A 14,589-nucleotide genomic window follows, 5' to 3' on the forward strand; every position below is an offset into this window, starting at 1 on the left:
GTTTTGACTATTTAAACCCCAAAATAATCACATTACACCCGACCGTTAAATATGTGATGAAGCCAATTTGCGTTAATCTATTTTCCCCCGTCCGATAAAGAATTGGACCCAAGTTAGTCTCTTGGAATTGCATTTCTCCGGCTTTAGTCTCGTCTTCATCACAGAGCGAGATACAATTAGTCTTCAGCGTCTTCTAATTGTTTGCTTTGAAGTCACCCTGTTTAAACCGGTGCAAATAGTTCTGTGTTTTGTATCAACATTTCGTACAGTTTGAAACTGTAAATGCTAAATTTCATTGATGTGACTGGTTATTAGATAAGGTAGAAATGGAAGCAGCCGGCAATTTAATTAGCTACTATTTTTCTGAGCAAGTCATTACTTTGATGAACCTCAGAGCAATGTTTATGGCTCCTAATTAACCATGTTAGTCATTTGATTGAATAATCACTTTAGAAATGTTTCTGCAATTTGATTAGGCCCTGACCCGCTCTCGGAGTCATAAATTAACGGTTAGACCTTTCGAGAGAATACAGGAGGATTATGGGAATTTTTTATTTTTTTTTTTAAATATGGTGGTGTCTTCTGGTGGATTGTCTAGTGTTTAAAACTCATTTTGTTGTCTTTCGAAGATATTCATGTGAAATAAAAAAAAATGTGGGAAAAAAAGTTCTGGTAAAAGTACAAAAAGGAAAAGTCTTAAACACTCCCTTTAAAGGGGTTGTCCAGCGAAAATCTTTTCCTTCCAAATCAACTGGTGTCAGAAAGTTGTATAGATTTGTAATTTACTTCTATTAAAAAAAAAATCTCAAGTCTTCCCATACTTATCAGCTGCTGTATGTCCTGCAGGAAGTGTTGGTTTTTTTTCAGTCTGACACAGTGCTCTCTGCTGACATCTCTGGCCGGGACAGGAACTCTGTCTCGGTTTTCTATGAATCCACATAGAAAACCTCTCCTGCTCTGGACAGTTCCTGTCTCGGCCAGAGATGTCAGCAGAGAGTACTGTGTCAGACTGAGAATGAAACATTTCCTGCAGGACATACAGCAGCTAATAAGTATGGGAAGACTTGAGATTTTTTTATAGAAATAAATTACAAATCTATATAACTTTCTGACACCAATTGATTTGAAAGAAAAAGATTTTTGCTGGACAACCCCTTTAAGGGTCAGGAGAGGATACCATAAACTTCCTCTAGTTATAAGAACATAAAGGGGTTACTGTTCGCGGCCACTGGAGGTGGTCTGAAAGCTGGGAACGACCAAAAGGCAGCATTTAAGGAAGTTGTGTAACTCCCATTGACTTTGATGGGGAGTTCAGCATATGGTGTATCCCCATGAGCTACACTGTATACATTCTCCATTTTCAAGATAGGAATATCTTTTTAAAGATTCCTAACTTTCTTCACTTGGTATTGCTACTAGATCAGCCATTGTAATTGCATTAAAGAAGTATTCCAGTCAAACATAACTTTAGATATGTTGCTGCCCATGGTGAGACTAACAATTCCTTCCATACATATTTTCAATTCAGTTTCCTTCCCTCAGTTTTGAGCTGCTGCTTTCTGCTGAAGACACAAAAATCTGTGTGTGAGCTTTTCTCTCTGTCTCCCCCTCCTCCCCCCTCCCTTCCGAGACACATTATGTGAACAAGTCCCTATCTGCAACTTTGTAGCAACTTTTTAATGCCGGTAGGGTTAATCACAGTGAGTTGCCAGTGAGATTAACCCTCCCAGCATTACAAAAAAGCTACAAAGTTGCAGATACAGCCTGCCAGGGACTTGTTTACATCAGCTGTCTTGGAATAGAGCAGGGGGCGGAAGCAGCAGCTCAGAATTGGGGAAAAGAGACTGAATAGATAATAAGAAGTAGAAATTGTTAGTCTTACCAAAGGCAGCAACATATCAAAAGTTATGGTTGAGCAGAATACCCCTTTAAGAGTGAGCGAAAAAACATGGATTTGAATGAAAATTATGTACTGCATAATTTCTCCTGTGGTGGTGCAGCAGGGAAATTGTACACACTGCTGTATGTCCTGCAGGAAGTGATGTATTCTCTCCAGTCGGACACAGTGCTCTCTGCTGCCACCTCTGTCCATGTCAGGAACTGCTCAGAGCAGGAGGGGTTTTCTATGGGGATTTGCTGCTGCTCTGAACAGTTCCTGACATGGACAGAGGTGGCAGCAGACTGGAAAGAATACACCACTTCCTGTAGGACATACAGCAGCTGATAAGTACTGGAGAATTTTTTTTTTATAGAAATAAGTTACAAATTTGGATAACATTCTGACACCAGTTGATTTGATATATATATATATATATATATATATATATATATATATATATATATATATTTTTTTTTTTTTGTAGTTTCCCCACAGTGTCCCAGCAGCATGACTGATTTAGCGGATTTTTAGGGGACCTTTATAACAGTTTGTCAGAAGTGGAAAACCCCTTTAATTTTGCTACAACTCCTTCTCTATTATCCAGCATTATAAGGTTATTATTGTTAGAGTGCCGGCTCAATATTTACCCAGTGTAAACATGGTAATCTTCTGTAAGAACATCATATCCTCTGGCCGAGTCCAAATTTGCTCAACAAAAGTTTGGAGATGGCTGCCGAAGAACAAAAGCAGGCTTGTGCCCGCGTCAATGGGAAGAAGGCACTCTGTCATTATCCCCGTGATGGTTTTTGTCGTGTTATTCATACATAAAATTGAAACCTTAGACGTTGAGTAAAGCGATCCGCGATGACACGACCGGGAAACAGATATTTCTGTGTGTTCCCGGTGACGTTTGGTTTTAGCTTTGAGCTTCTTCTATGTTGATGGTTTTTAATATATTTTAGGATGCTGACTGCTCGTGTGGCTCGTATAGTCAGGAGACTATACACAGTGTTGCACAATAGACGTAGACCTTGAATACCAGTGGCTGAAGAAGTTGGATGCAGCCATAGGGAGTCCGGAAAACATGGGTACAGCCATAGGCCTATGGAAGTGTCCATGTTTTCCAGGACTCCCTAGGGCTGCATCCAACTTCTTTACCACCGGTATTCATATGCTGAAAGGACTTGCACATGCCCCAGTTGTGCTCATCTCCACTCCCATTGTAAGGCTATGTTCATACAACATAAGTTGTGTATTAATTACGGCCGTTGTTGCCGATGTGCAACAACGGTCGTGATTAATACACAACATACGTGCACTGCATTCTGAGGGAAACCCGGATGGAGTTTATATACATAATATACACTCCGGACGAGATCCCTAGCGGCCGTATAAAAAACTGACATGTCAGTTTTGTGCGGCGGCTATTCATTGAATAGCAGCAGCACATCCCTGACAGGTCACACAATGGAGAGTGCAGCTCCGGACGTACTCTCCATTGTGTTCAATGGTGAATTGGGATGCGGGCGCACAAATGAAGATCATCTGGCCTGTACTGCAGATCTTCACCAACACTGGCCCGCCCGAGTCACAGAGTGGCCAGTTTTTCGCGATGTGTGAACATGGCCTAAAAATGCAAAATGGACACTTTTTTGGAATACACTCAGAGTATGTGAGGGCAGCATGATGATTTTAGTATAAGGTGGACGGGCATCTATAACGGAGGAGTCCAAGCGCTGGTAGGACGTATACATGACCATCAACTTCATTCAAACAAAGGGACTTGGGGCCCCGATTCTTGTGATACTGTGTTTCTCTGAATATAAGACAGGGTCTTATTTTTTTTTTCTCTAAAAAAGAGCTGGGTCCTATTTTCAGGGTAGGTCTTATTTTCAGAGAAAAACAGTATGGCCCTACACTGTAGCCCTGCTGTATACAGTAGTTAGCCACCATACTGTATGTCCCACTGTTATTAGGCTCCTATACTGTAAGTTCCCCTGTCGTTAGGCCTCCATACTGTATACCTCCTTCTCCCTTCTGTAGTCCCCCCCCCCACTGTATACAACCCCCTTCTTCAGGTAGCCCCCATACTGTATACCTCTCTCATCCCTCTGTAGTTGTTCTCCTATACTATATACCTCCCTCCCCCTCTGCTGGTAGTCCCCATACTGTATACCCCCCTCCCCCTCTGTAGTTGTTCCCCCATACTGTATACCTCCCCCCCTCTGTAGTTGTTCCCCCATACTGTATACCTCCCTCCCCCTCTGTAGTTGTTCCCCCATACTGTATACCTCCCTCCCTCCTTTGTAGTTGTCCCCCCATACTATATACCTCCCTCCCCCCTCTGCAGGTAGTCCCCATACTGTATACCTTCCTCTTCCCTTTTTAGTTGTTCCCCCATACAGCATACTTCCCTCCCCCCTCTGTAGCTGTTCCCCCATATTGTATATCTCCCTCCCACTCTGTAGTTCTTCCCCTATACTGTATACCTCCCTCTCCCCTCTGCAGGTAGTCCCCATACTGTATACCTCCCTCCCCCTCTGTAGTTGTTCCCCATACTGTATACCTCCCTCTCCCCTCTGCAGGTAGTCCCCATACTGTATACCTCCCTCCCCCTCTGTAGTTGTTCCCCATACTGTATACCTCCCTCCCCCTCTGCAGGTAGTCCCCATACTGTATACCTCCCTCCCCCTCTGTAGTTGTTCCCCATACTGTATACCTCCCTCTCCCCTCTGCAGGTAGTCCCCATACTGTATACCTCCCTCCCCCTCTGTAGTTGTTCCCCATACTGTATACCTCCCTCTCCCCTCTGCAGGTAGTCCCCATACTGTATACCTCCCTCCCCCTCTGTAGTTGTTCCCCCATATTGTATACCTCCCTCCCCCTCTGCAGGTAGCGCCTATACTGTATACCTCCCTCTCCCCTCTGCAGGTAGTCCCCATACTGTATACCTCCCTCCCCCTCTGTAGTTGTTCCCCATACTGTATACCTCCCTCTCCCCTCTGCAGGTAGTCCCCATACTGTATACCTCCCTCCCCCTCTGTAGTTGTTCCCCCATATTGTATACCTCCCTCCCCCTCTGCAGGTAGCGCCTATACTGTATACCTCCCTCTCCCCTCTGCAGGTAGTCCCCATACTGTATACCTCCCTCCCCCTCTGTAGTTGTTCCCCATACTGTATACCTCCCTCTCCCCTCTGCAGGTAGTCCCCATACTGTATACCTCCCTCCCCCTCTGTAGTTGTTCCCCCATATTGTATACCTCCCTCCCCCTCTGCAGGTAGCACCTATACTGTATACCTCCCTCTCCCCTCTGCAGGTAGTCCCCATACTGTATACCTCCCTCCCCCTCTGTAGTTGTTCCCCATACTGTATACCTCCCTCTCCCCTCTGCAGGTAATCCCCATACTGTATACCTCCCTCCCCCTCTGTAGTTGTTCCCCCATATTGTATACCTCCCTCCCCCTCTGCAGGTAGCCCCTATACTGTATACCTCCCTCTCCCCTCTGCAGGTAGCCCCTATACTATATACCTCCCTCCCCCTCTGCTGGTAGTCCCCATACTGTGTACCTCCCTCCCCCTCTGTAGTTGTTCCCCATACTGTATACCTCCCTCCCCCTCTGCAGGTAGTCCCCATACTGTATACCTCCCTCCCCCTCTGTAGTTGTCCCCCCCATACTGTATACCTCCCTCCCCCTCTGTAGTTGTTCCCCATACTGTATACCTCCCTCCCCCTCTGTAGTTGTTCCCCATACTGTATACCTCCCTCCCCCTCTGTAGTTGTTCCCCCATACTGTATACCTCCCTCCCCCTCTGCAGGTAGTCCCCATACTGTATTTCTCCCTCCTCCTCTGCAGTTGGCCCACATACCCTTTGTCCCCCCATATTCAACGTCACTTACTGTTCATCTTCTTACCCCTCCTGCCACCCCTGCAGCTTATGATCAGCAGGTGGGGGCGGAGCATAACAGGTCTGGCCCTGATTGGCTGACGCTCAGCACCCAGTGTCAGTGATCTGATCAGCTGACTATAACCAGGACTTTCAAGCCATATTTCAAGCCTACTCCAAAAAGCCTATTTTCGGGGACGGTCTTATATGCGTAGAAACACGGTATTTCCTCGGTTTTCCCACCAGCAACACTCCTGTATCTTAGAATAGGTGATAAATATCTGGTATCTGATCAGATACTTATCATCACTTAGCCAGAGGATACACGAGTGTTGTTGGTGGGAAAATAATGAAATGCTTATTATAACACTTTTGCGTATATAATAATTATAATTAACACAACCATTTGACACCTTTTTATGCTTTAAATCTCTACATAAAAAATGTATCAACATAAAATTTAAAGCTACAGAATAAATTTAGAAAAAATCGTGACGTCTTTTAAAATCGAACAACGTTACACATACAAATTTTAAAAAGTCTGTCTCGATATTTTTTTGTACTGCCTAAAATATTAATAGATTTTTTTTTTAAAATATGTTTAAATTTTGACCACTTTTGTGGTGTAAAGTTGCCCCTCCTCCAAAAAAAAAAATAAAATAAAATTTTTTAAAAGGATACTTTGTATTCTGTCACTTTTCATGGTAGACGTACAGCCTTCAGATAATGTAATTAATCAGAACAGATCAGGCAAATGTGAGTCGCTCCAGTTTAAAGGGGGCGGGTGGGGGTGGGGGATACTAAGTGCTATTTAAAGTAAAGTGTGATTGCCAAAGGAGCTGACCTTTAGCAAGGTTGATTATGCTGAAAGTTTGAGTTCAAGTGACTGTGTTAGATAAAATCAATGTTCTTCATATTCTCGTTTCATTTTGCCGTGCCACGTGCGTGCGTCTGGGAGAAGGCTAACCATGTGTTGACAGTTTTCCTTTCGCTGCAGCGCGTGTCCCTTTCTGTTACTCTTCTGTCTGCAGGCTGTCTCATTGATAACCTGCACGCTTTCAATTCCAGACACTTCTTTGATTAGCATTGCCTTGTTTTTCCTTGCAGAAGTGCCTAGCTGCCATTCCATTTACATGAGGCAAGAAGCTTTCCTGGCACATCCCAACGGGACAGAAGGTATTTTATTCTACAGCTGTTTTTATTTATTTATACGCCGTTCCGCACCATGGCAACCGCGTATCGGTTTCAGCTCACGATTGACCTTTTATGTTATTTGATGTTTCAGGCTGTATGTTCGAGAAGGGTCCTCGACAGTTTTATGATGACACATGTGTGGTCCCAGAGAAATTTGAAGGTATGTGTTCCGAATATTTAATTATTATCATTATTTTTTTAATATTGTACTGAATTCTGCATCTTGGAAAATTTGTATTGCACCATCTTCATCACCTTGTGTTATCATGTTAGAAGTAAGAAAACTAAACGCATAGGCGCTGGTGAACACAAATAGGCAACTACGACTTTTACTGCTCCTCCTGGGCGGGTCCAAAATCTATAGTGTGGCAAAACACAACAACAGATTGGGAAGTCATTGTCCAAGTAAACTCTTTAGCTGGCCATGGACTTTAGGTTAGCCTCCCCATACACTTGTATGCTCTGCTCAGTTGAGTGTTTGTTCCACATGGGGAGTGAGGAGTAAGCAAGACATCTCTGACATCGGCTTGTTTGCCCTGAGGCAAAAGGATCAGATATGTCCAACTTCTGCTGCACCATCCTTCTCCCCCCTGTGTTGTAACTACTTCATCAACTTGTATGATTGTTAGAAGAAAGTAAGTACAACCGTGAATGCTGGTGATTGTAGATGTGCTATTGATCATGGATAGGTAACTACTACTCTTGCCACTCCTCCTGGGTGGGACCAAAGATCCATAATGTTTCATAAGAGATAAACAGATATTCCTCCTCGACCCCTCCCCCCACACCGCCACACACATGCACACTCACCTTGGCCAAGTGCGTATATGTTCCAAAATGGAAAAGCTACCTACTGGCCCCTGTCTTATTTCCTCAGAGAACAGAAGGTTCAGGCAAGTTGAAATCCTATTGCCCCACGCTTTTCTCTCCCAGCTTCATCAGGGGGAGAATCAGGAGGTCAGCTGAAACTGATCTAATGTGTATGGCCAGCTTTAGATCCAAGACCAAGAGCTTGTTTGCCTCTATGAGCACCATACATAGACTGATGTGTCCCACCTGTACAGACACCAGAACCTGACCGTGCTCTCCTAGTGAAATCTTGGCATTCTCACCAGCAGCTTATGAGTCTTTCTGCAAGAATTTGCTTCATACCAGCCATACAATTATCCAGCCTGCAAAGGCCAGAGCTATAACTCAGCATTGTTAGTGACTGACGCACAAGGCTTTGCATATTTATGGGACAAATCATGTGCTTATGGATAAGCAAAGAGAAACATTCTGGGCTTTTGTGTCCTGAGCGTATATCATGTATATTATTATTGTCGGCAACATCTGCAAAACCGCACCGCCACCGCCGCTTCTGCAACCCCCAGGACTGCAGCCAAGCTAGAGCAGGATTCCAGGCGGACTGCGGCCCTTCTGTGAATGGCCTGTATGGCTTACATAACACTTGCTGAATTCAGGAATTTCACGGGAATGTAATACTACGTAACTAGAGGTCCGTGTGAAGCACTTGACTTAAAGGGCCACTGACCTAAATTCAGTGTGAGACATTAGGTTGCCGTCCTTTAAAAAGAACAAAAAAAATAACGTCAATTCCGATATATATATATATACAGTATATATATATTAACTCTTTTAGTTAAGATACTGTAATAATCTGTGGAAATTTGTTATCTTTTCGCAGGTGATATAAAACAAGAGCCTGGACTGTACCGCGAAGGGCCCACCTACCAGAGAAGAGGTTCGCTCCAGTTATGGCAGTTTTTAGTCGCATTACTTGATGATCCGGCCAATTCCCATTTTATTGCTTGGACAGGCCGAGGCATGGAGTTCAAGCTCATTGAGCCCGAGGAGGTGCGTGCATTGTTCTGGCCCAGTGTTTGTCCATTGCTGGCACTGTCATACTGACTCATTGCTTGTACCAGGCAGACAGTCCAACGGCAGATCTCCACAAAGGAAGTTGAGCATATTGGTCAGTCGTAGGCCACTTCCTGATTGTAGTGGGAGAACACATGGTAAATGATAGAATAAGGGGGCATTCACGCATCCATAATTACAGAAGATGTACAACGGAGCGGATCATGTCAGTACCATAGCGTGAAAATTTAAACATTTTTAGAGCTCCCGGTCCATTCCGTAGCACATTGTCCTCAAAGGGGAACTATCAGCAGGTTAGACTAATCTAACCTGCTGATAGCCCCCTAATGTACATGGGGCACTGAGGAGGAAGATATGTCTCTTCCCTTCCTCCTTGGTGCTGTTTCCATGCAGTTAGTAGTTGAATCCAAGGCACGGTTAGGGTGGTATTCCATGGGCCAACCAGGGCCCGATCAACGATGTAAATGAGCCCGACAATTATTTAGCAAGGGCTGCAGGGACATCATTACCGATGTCCTTGCAGCCCTTGTTTCATACTTTACCTGTAAAGGCTGCAGGTCTTCTTCTTCTCCCGGTCCCGCCCGCCCTGCAGCAGCTTCGGAGAGGCCTGTCTGAGATGACACACCGCTCAGCCAATCACTGGCCGCGGCGGTCTCAGCCAGTGATTGGCTGAGCGGTGTGTCATCTCAAACAGGCAGCTCCTAAGCTGTTGCGGCCCGGGATCGGGAGAAGGAGAAGACATGCAGCCTGGACAGGTAATGTATGATGTTTTGTGTCAAACCTAAAATCCTCGGTTGCCACCTGCTATTCCACCCAGCCATGTGCGGGTGGCGACCAAGGATTTTAGGTTTGAACCTTAATGACCGATCAGCCGATGACACGATCATCGGCTGATCGTTCTCTCTATTTCATCGGGATGATTAGGCCGATTATCGCTCCATTGAATAGGCCCCTTAGAAGCACTGCCCCGCCCCCATCACACCAAGCTTGCCTGCTGCTTCTAATGATAATCAATGCAGCGGTTGAGCCGGAGCGATGGGGGCGGAACAGTGCTCCTAACTGTGGCTGGGCCATAGATTCAACTACTAACTGGGAATGGGAACACCACTGTGGAGGAAAGTAAGAGACAAACCTTCCTTCTCTGTGCCTCGTGCACATAAGGGGGCTGTCAGCAGGTTAGATTTGTCTAACTTGCTGATAGTTTCCCTTTAATAACAGACCATGCACAGAATGTGTGAATGCCCCCTTAGTGTGTTACATTGCATATAATACCAATACAAACTGGTACAATACCAAACATTAATGCCTCTCCCCTCCACCATTGCTCCATTCTCTACATTAGTAGGTAAAAAGTTGTCCTTCAAGTAGGTGAAGGTCCACTGAAGGTGTAGGTCAGACTACATGCATAAAAAGAAGTAAAAAACAGATGGTTTCATTTTCTGGTCTTTTCTTTATGATAGGTTGCGCGGCGATGGGGCATACAGAAGAACCGACCCGCCATGAACTATGACAAGCTCAGTCGTTCACTGCGCTATTATTATGAGAAGGGAATTATGCAAAAGGTAAGACCTCTATAAGGTTGGGGTCATCAAAATGATAGGTATTGGGGCTCACAAAAGCCCTAGTTTTTTCACCATCCTCTTAGGGTTTTGCTATGACACGACTATGACCCTATTTTTTAAGCTATTTTTTATTTCCACATAACATGAAAAGTAAAATCAGTAGATGTCCAACCAATGGGAATAGGTTACGACCAAAAATGAGACTGTTATGCAAACTGCTGTCTGGAATTAAGTAGAGACATGGAAGCAGTCATCTATGCCAAGAACCATGACAAGGGCCACCTCATTGTTGGGGGTGCCCAGTTCTTGCCCCATACCATGAAGCCATTGCCCACCATTAACATTATGCCAGGAGAATACAGTGAATCCAAGACAGGTTATTACTTTTTACTGGTTCCAATTCCAAAGAAGACCCAGTTTATAGTTCAGAGAGTTCCAAAAAGTTCAGTAATTAAATGTAAGATGTCAAAAAATTTGATATCTTATGGCTGAGAGACCCAATTTTGTTGACATTTCTCCAATGTGTATGGGATCCTTTAATTTTTTTTGCCAGTAAGGTTAGAGCCCTCTTAATGGTCTTACCAAGGATTAGCAAAAGCACAGCTACTTTTTTTTTGCAAAAACAGCACCACCCCTGTCCTCAGGGTTGTGTCTGATATTACAATTCACCTCCATTCACTTCAGTGGAACTGAGCTACAAAACCTACTCCCAAACTGAAGACAAGAGTGGCGCTGTTTCTCGAAGAAAGAGACCATGTTTTTCTAACCCCTTTAAGTATACTGCTCAGTGGATTATACACTTCGAGTGACATATGGAGCCAAAGGATTATCTACATCAATGGCCACACATTTACATACATCACACCTTAAATGTCTTGAATATGGAGTGGAAGAAATTGATATAGATGGTGATTCTTAAACTTTTTTTGTTCTCTCTAATTAAGGTCGCCGGAGAAAGATACGTCTACAAATTTGTGTGCGACCCTGAAGCGCTCTTCTCTATGGCCTTCCCAGACAATCAACGGCCGCTGTTGAAAACGGACATGGAGCGACACATTAACGAAGAGGATACAGTACCACTGTCCCATTTTGAGGAAAATATTCCCTACATGGCAGACGGAGGCTACTGTAACAGTCACCCATACAATGAAGGATACGTTTACTAACGAAAAAGCAAAAAAAAAAAAAAAAAGACCTTTCTATGATGACGATCATTTCACTTTTCTTCGCAAGACCCAAGAAAAGCAAAATATACAATTTTTTTTATAAATATATAAATATATATATTTAGTAGATCACGAATGGGCTTTTCCTGTTGCATATCTGCTATGGTCTGCCATGGACAAAGCACTTTACTTGAGGGACAGGGGATAAAACTGATACTATGTATGTAACAGGACGATAACAGATGGATATATAATATTCATTTATGCTCGGGAAGGGGACTTAAAGCTCACGGTACTTCATTAATAAGTCATGACTGTGTTTCTTTTCTTCAGTTTTAAGATCTCATGAGATATTGTACATTATTTCTGGATACACAGGGTACAGTTAATGGTGTAAATGGCTATATAAAAAAAAATTAAGCTTTCTTTATTTTGGTATTTTCCTTTTATATTTTTTTTCCTACCTTTTTGCCCCAAAGTTGGCTGCTTTGAAGGCCACTGACTCTTGTACATGCATACCATCTTTTTGACAACCTTCATCTAGTCAAACCTGTATATGTTTGTGATATTCGGAAACATATGGGTAAGGTGAGAATCTTGTCCAGGAAGGGCTGTCTATACTTTCATATAGAATAGAGACTTCTTTACGTAGGAGAACTCTTCATTAAGGACCTGCTCTCAAAGCTTTACAGATGTCCAAGCTCCTCCATTCCTCCATACCCAGGCTCCATGACTGGTTATGGGAAGCAGAATAAGGCTGGACATCTTTAGTTCCTGCTTCTGGGGCAAAGTTTTCTAACATTTAAGACTAGAGACGAGCACAACTCGAGCATTCTCTGGTCTGTCCGAACCCGAAAGTCTCAGCATTTAATTACCGGGGCTGAAGAAGTTGGGTGCATCCTTGGAAAGTTATGTTTTCCAGGCAGTACTAGGGCTGCAGCCAACTTTTTTAGCCATCGGTAACTTCAACAGGTCTTGAGGTCTAATAGACTTATGGCTAAGCATGTAGTTTTGTTTGTAATGTCTCAAGACCATGGCTCACAAGATGCCAGTATTGATGGATCTTCTCATCTGTAACTTGTAACTCGATACAAGCCTTGAAGTTTCCATCCATTTTTATAACTAAAAAGCAGACAGTTTTCTCTTCTGGCTTAATCATATGGTAGAACTTTCATGTGTTCCCTATAGGGTTGGGTAAGTCATAGCCACATAGCCTTTTTGAGAACAATAGGGTCGCACTTTGAAAATCCGTCACACCCTACCCCTCTCTCAACCAACATAAAGAGGAAAGACCTTTGGTTTGGCTTACGTGGTTTTGTGTATACAGACCTTACTTCCTGTTAAGAGGTATGACTTGAGGCTCCTGGCCCCAATGCAAACAGGGCCCCCCAAATAATATGTGCTGTGTATAGCCTGTAAAGAGTCCTTCAGGAAACATGACTCTGGTGCAACTGCTATATTTACGCTAGTCCTCCATTCCGATGGATTACTTGTAATCGGACCTTGGAAAAAGCATGCAATGTTTTTAGGAGTCAGTGGCTCTTTTAAAAAAAAATGGTGCAAATTTTACAAATTTTGTTACATTTTTGTTCTTAGATGTGAATTTATAAAATTCTTAGTGAATAACAAAATATATATGACTTACGAATAAGCTATTTAATAAGAATTAACTGTACTCTTTGTAACACGTTATTATGCTATTTGGCTGCAGAGAAAGCACTCTTTGGACAAAAAGAAAAAAAGACAAAAACAAATAAAAAAAAATATTCAAAATTAACCAATACACTAAATAGGTACTTTAGTAATTTTTAGACATGGTACCCATTAATATGCATTTATGCCTTTTACTGCTGTGTTCTGTTCATAACATGTATAAATACTAGAAAAAAAATTGCTTCTGCTGCTGTATATTTTCTGTACTATTCTCTTTGATGCTAAATTTACTCTCCGGTCATTCTACGCATCGCTGTAACTACAGGTAGCATTTCAGGACAAAATAGATGATTTGAGTCATTTATTGCTTAGGACATAGCTTTGCCGCAAGGTGATCAGCTTTTGTGCATCAACAAATGACTGGTAAGCGACTGCTCGCTGTGGGAGGCTCAGCCGGAACTTTTTGTAACATGGGATCTGAGTCTTTTTGCTTCTTAAAGGACTCTCGGAACTTGAAGCGGAAACTGTTGGATGGACTGGGTCTACTGCCACTTACCTGGAGGCTCTATGTAAATGAACAGAAATCAGATTGGGGAGAAATTTCTAAAGGTTACATTTCTGACATTTTGTTTTATTTTTAAGAAGTCCTGTACAGAAAGAATATGTATTGAAAATTTATTGGAAACTTATGGGTTTTGTGTGTGTTTCTTGTTTTTGTTTTTTTCTTTTTAATTTTAATATTTTTTTCTGGATAAAAACATCAAAATTTATAGAAATCCCAACACTTCTCTTTACTGATATTTTATTTTTATTTTTATTTTAATTTGCTTTATGGAAAAAAAAAAATCTCCATTGTCTTAGTGGAATGCGAGACTACAGACCGCGCAAAGGCTAATTCTGATGAATGTATTTGCGCTCATAGAATTTTTAACCTGCACGTTGACCAATCCTATGCGGGATGTGTGCAAAATTGACTTAACACGTTTGTCATTCAATTAAAAAATAATGTATACAACATTTCAGTGCAGTTTTAGATGATTTCTCGAAAGGCTTTATAAATGTTCATACTCAATACCTCCTTGGTATTGGGTGGGTTTTATTTATGGTTGATGGTGGGTTCAGAGATCTAGTGTTTAGACTACATAGCTCTGAACTCCCAGTACAACTATGGGCTCTATTACACATAGCGATAATCTACCGAAATATTCCTCTGTATAATAAGGACAATGATCAGCCGAAGAAACGATCATTGACTGATCGTTGTCTTTTAACATTTTTAAAAATAATCAACCCCACATCACTACATGTAATAGTGATGTGTGGGTGATGCTCGGGTGATGACCAAAAAATTAAGCTTATACTTACCTA

At 42.7% G+C, this 14,589-nt stretch overlaps 1 protein-coding gene across 3 annotated transcripts in view; it reads left to right on the forward strand.

The window, feature by feature from the left end:
• Positions 1 to 13,910, forward strand: part of ETV1 (ETS variant transcription factor 1) — a 57,332-nt gene extending 43,422 nt beyond the window's left edge. For all 3 annotated transcript variants that reach the window (XM_069959340.1, XM_069959342.1, XM_069959341.1), the window contains 5 exons: positions 6,873 to 6,941; positions 7,051 to 7,119; positions 8,647 to 8,816; positions 10,301 to 10,402; positions 11,347 to 13,910. In XM_069959340.1, the coding sequence (XP_069815441.1) occupies positions 6,873 to 6,941; positions 7,051 to 7,119; positions 8,647 to 8,816; positions 10,301 to 10,402; positions 11,347 to 11,568 (632 nt within the window). In that variant the 3' untranslated portion in view covers positions 11,569 to 13,910. The remainder of the gene's footprint in view (positions 1 to 6,872; positions 6,942 to 7,050; positions 7,120 to 8,646; positions 8,817 to 10,300; positions 10,403 to 11,346) is intronic.
• The last annotated feature ends 679 nt before the right edge of the window (positions 13,911 to 14,589 follow it).

This window comes from Dendropsophus ebraccatus, chromosome 2 (genome assembly GCF_027789765.1).
Source record: "Dendropsophus ebraccatus isolate aDenEbr1 chromosome 2, aDenEbr1.pat, whole genome shotgun sequence".
In the NCBI taxonomy this organism is placed as follows: Eukaryota; Metazoa; Chordata; class Amphibia; order Anura; family Hylidae; genus Dendropsophus; species Dendropsophus ebraccatus.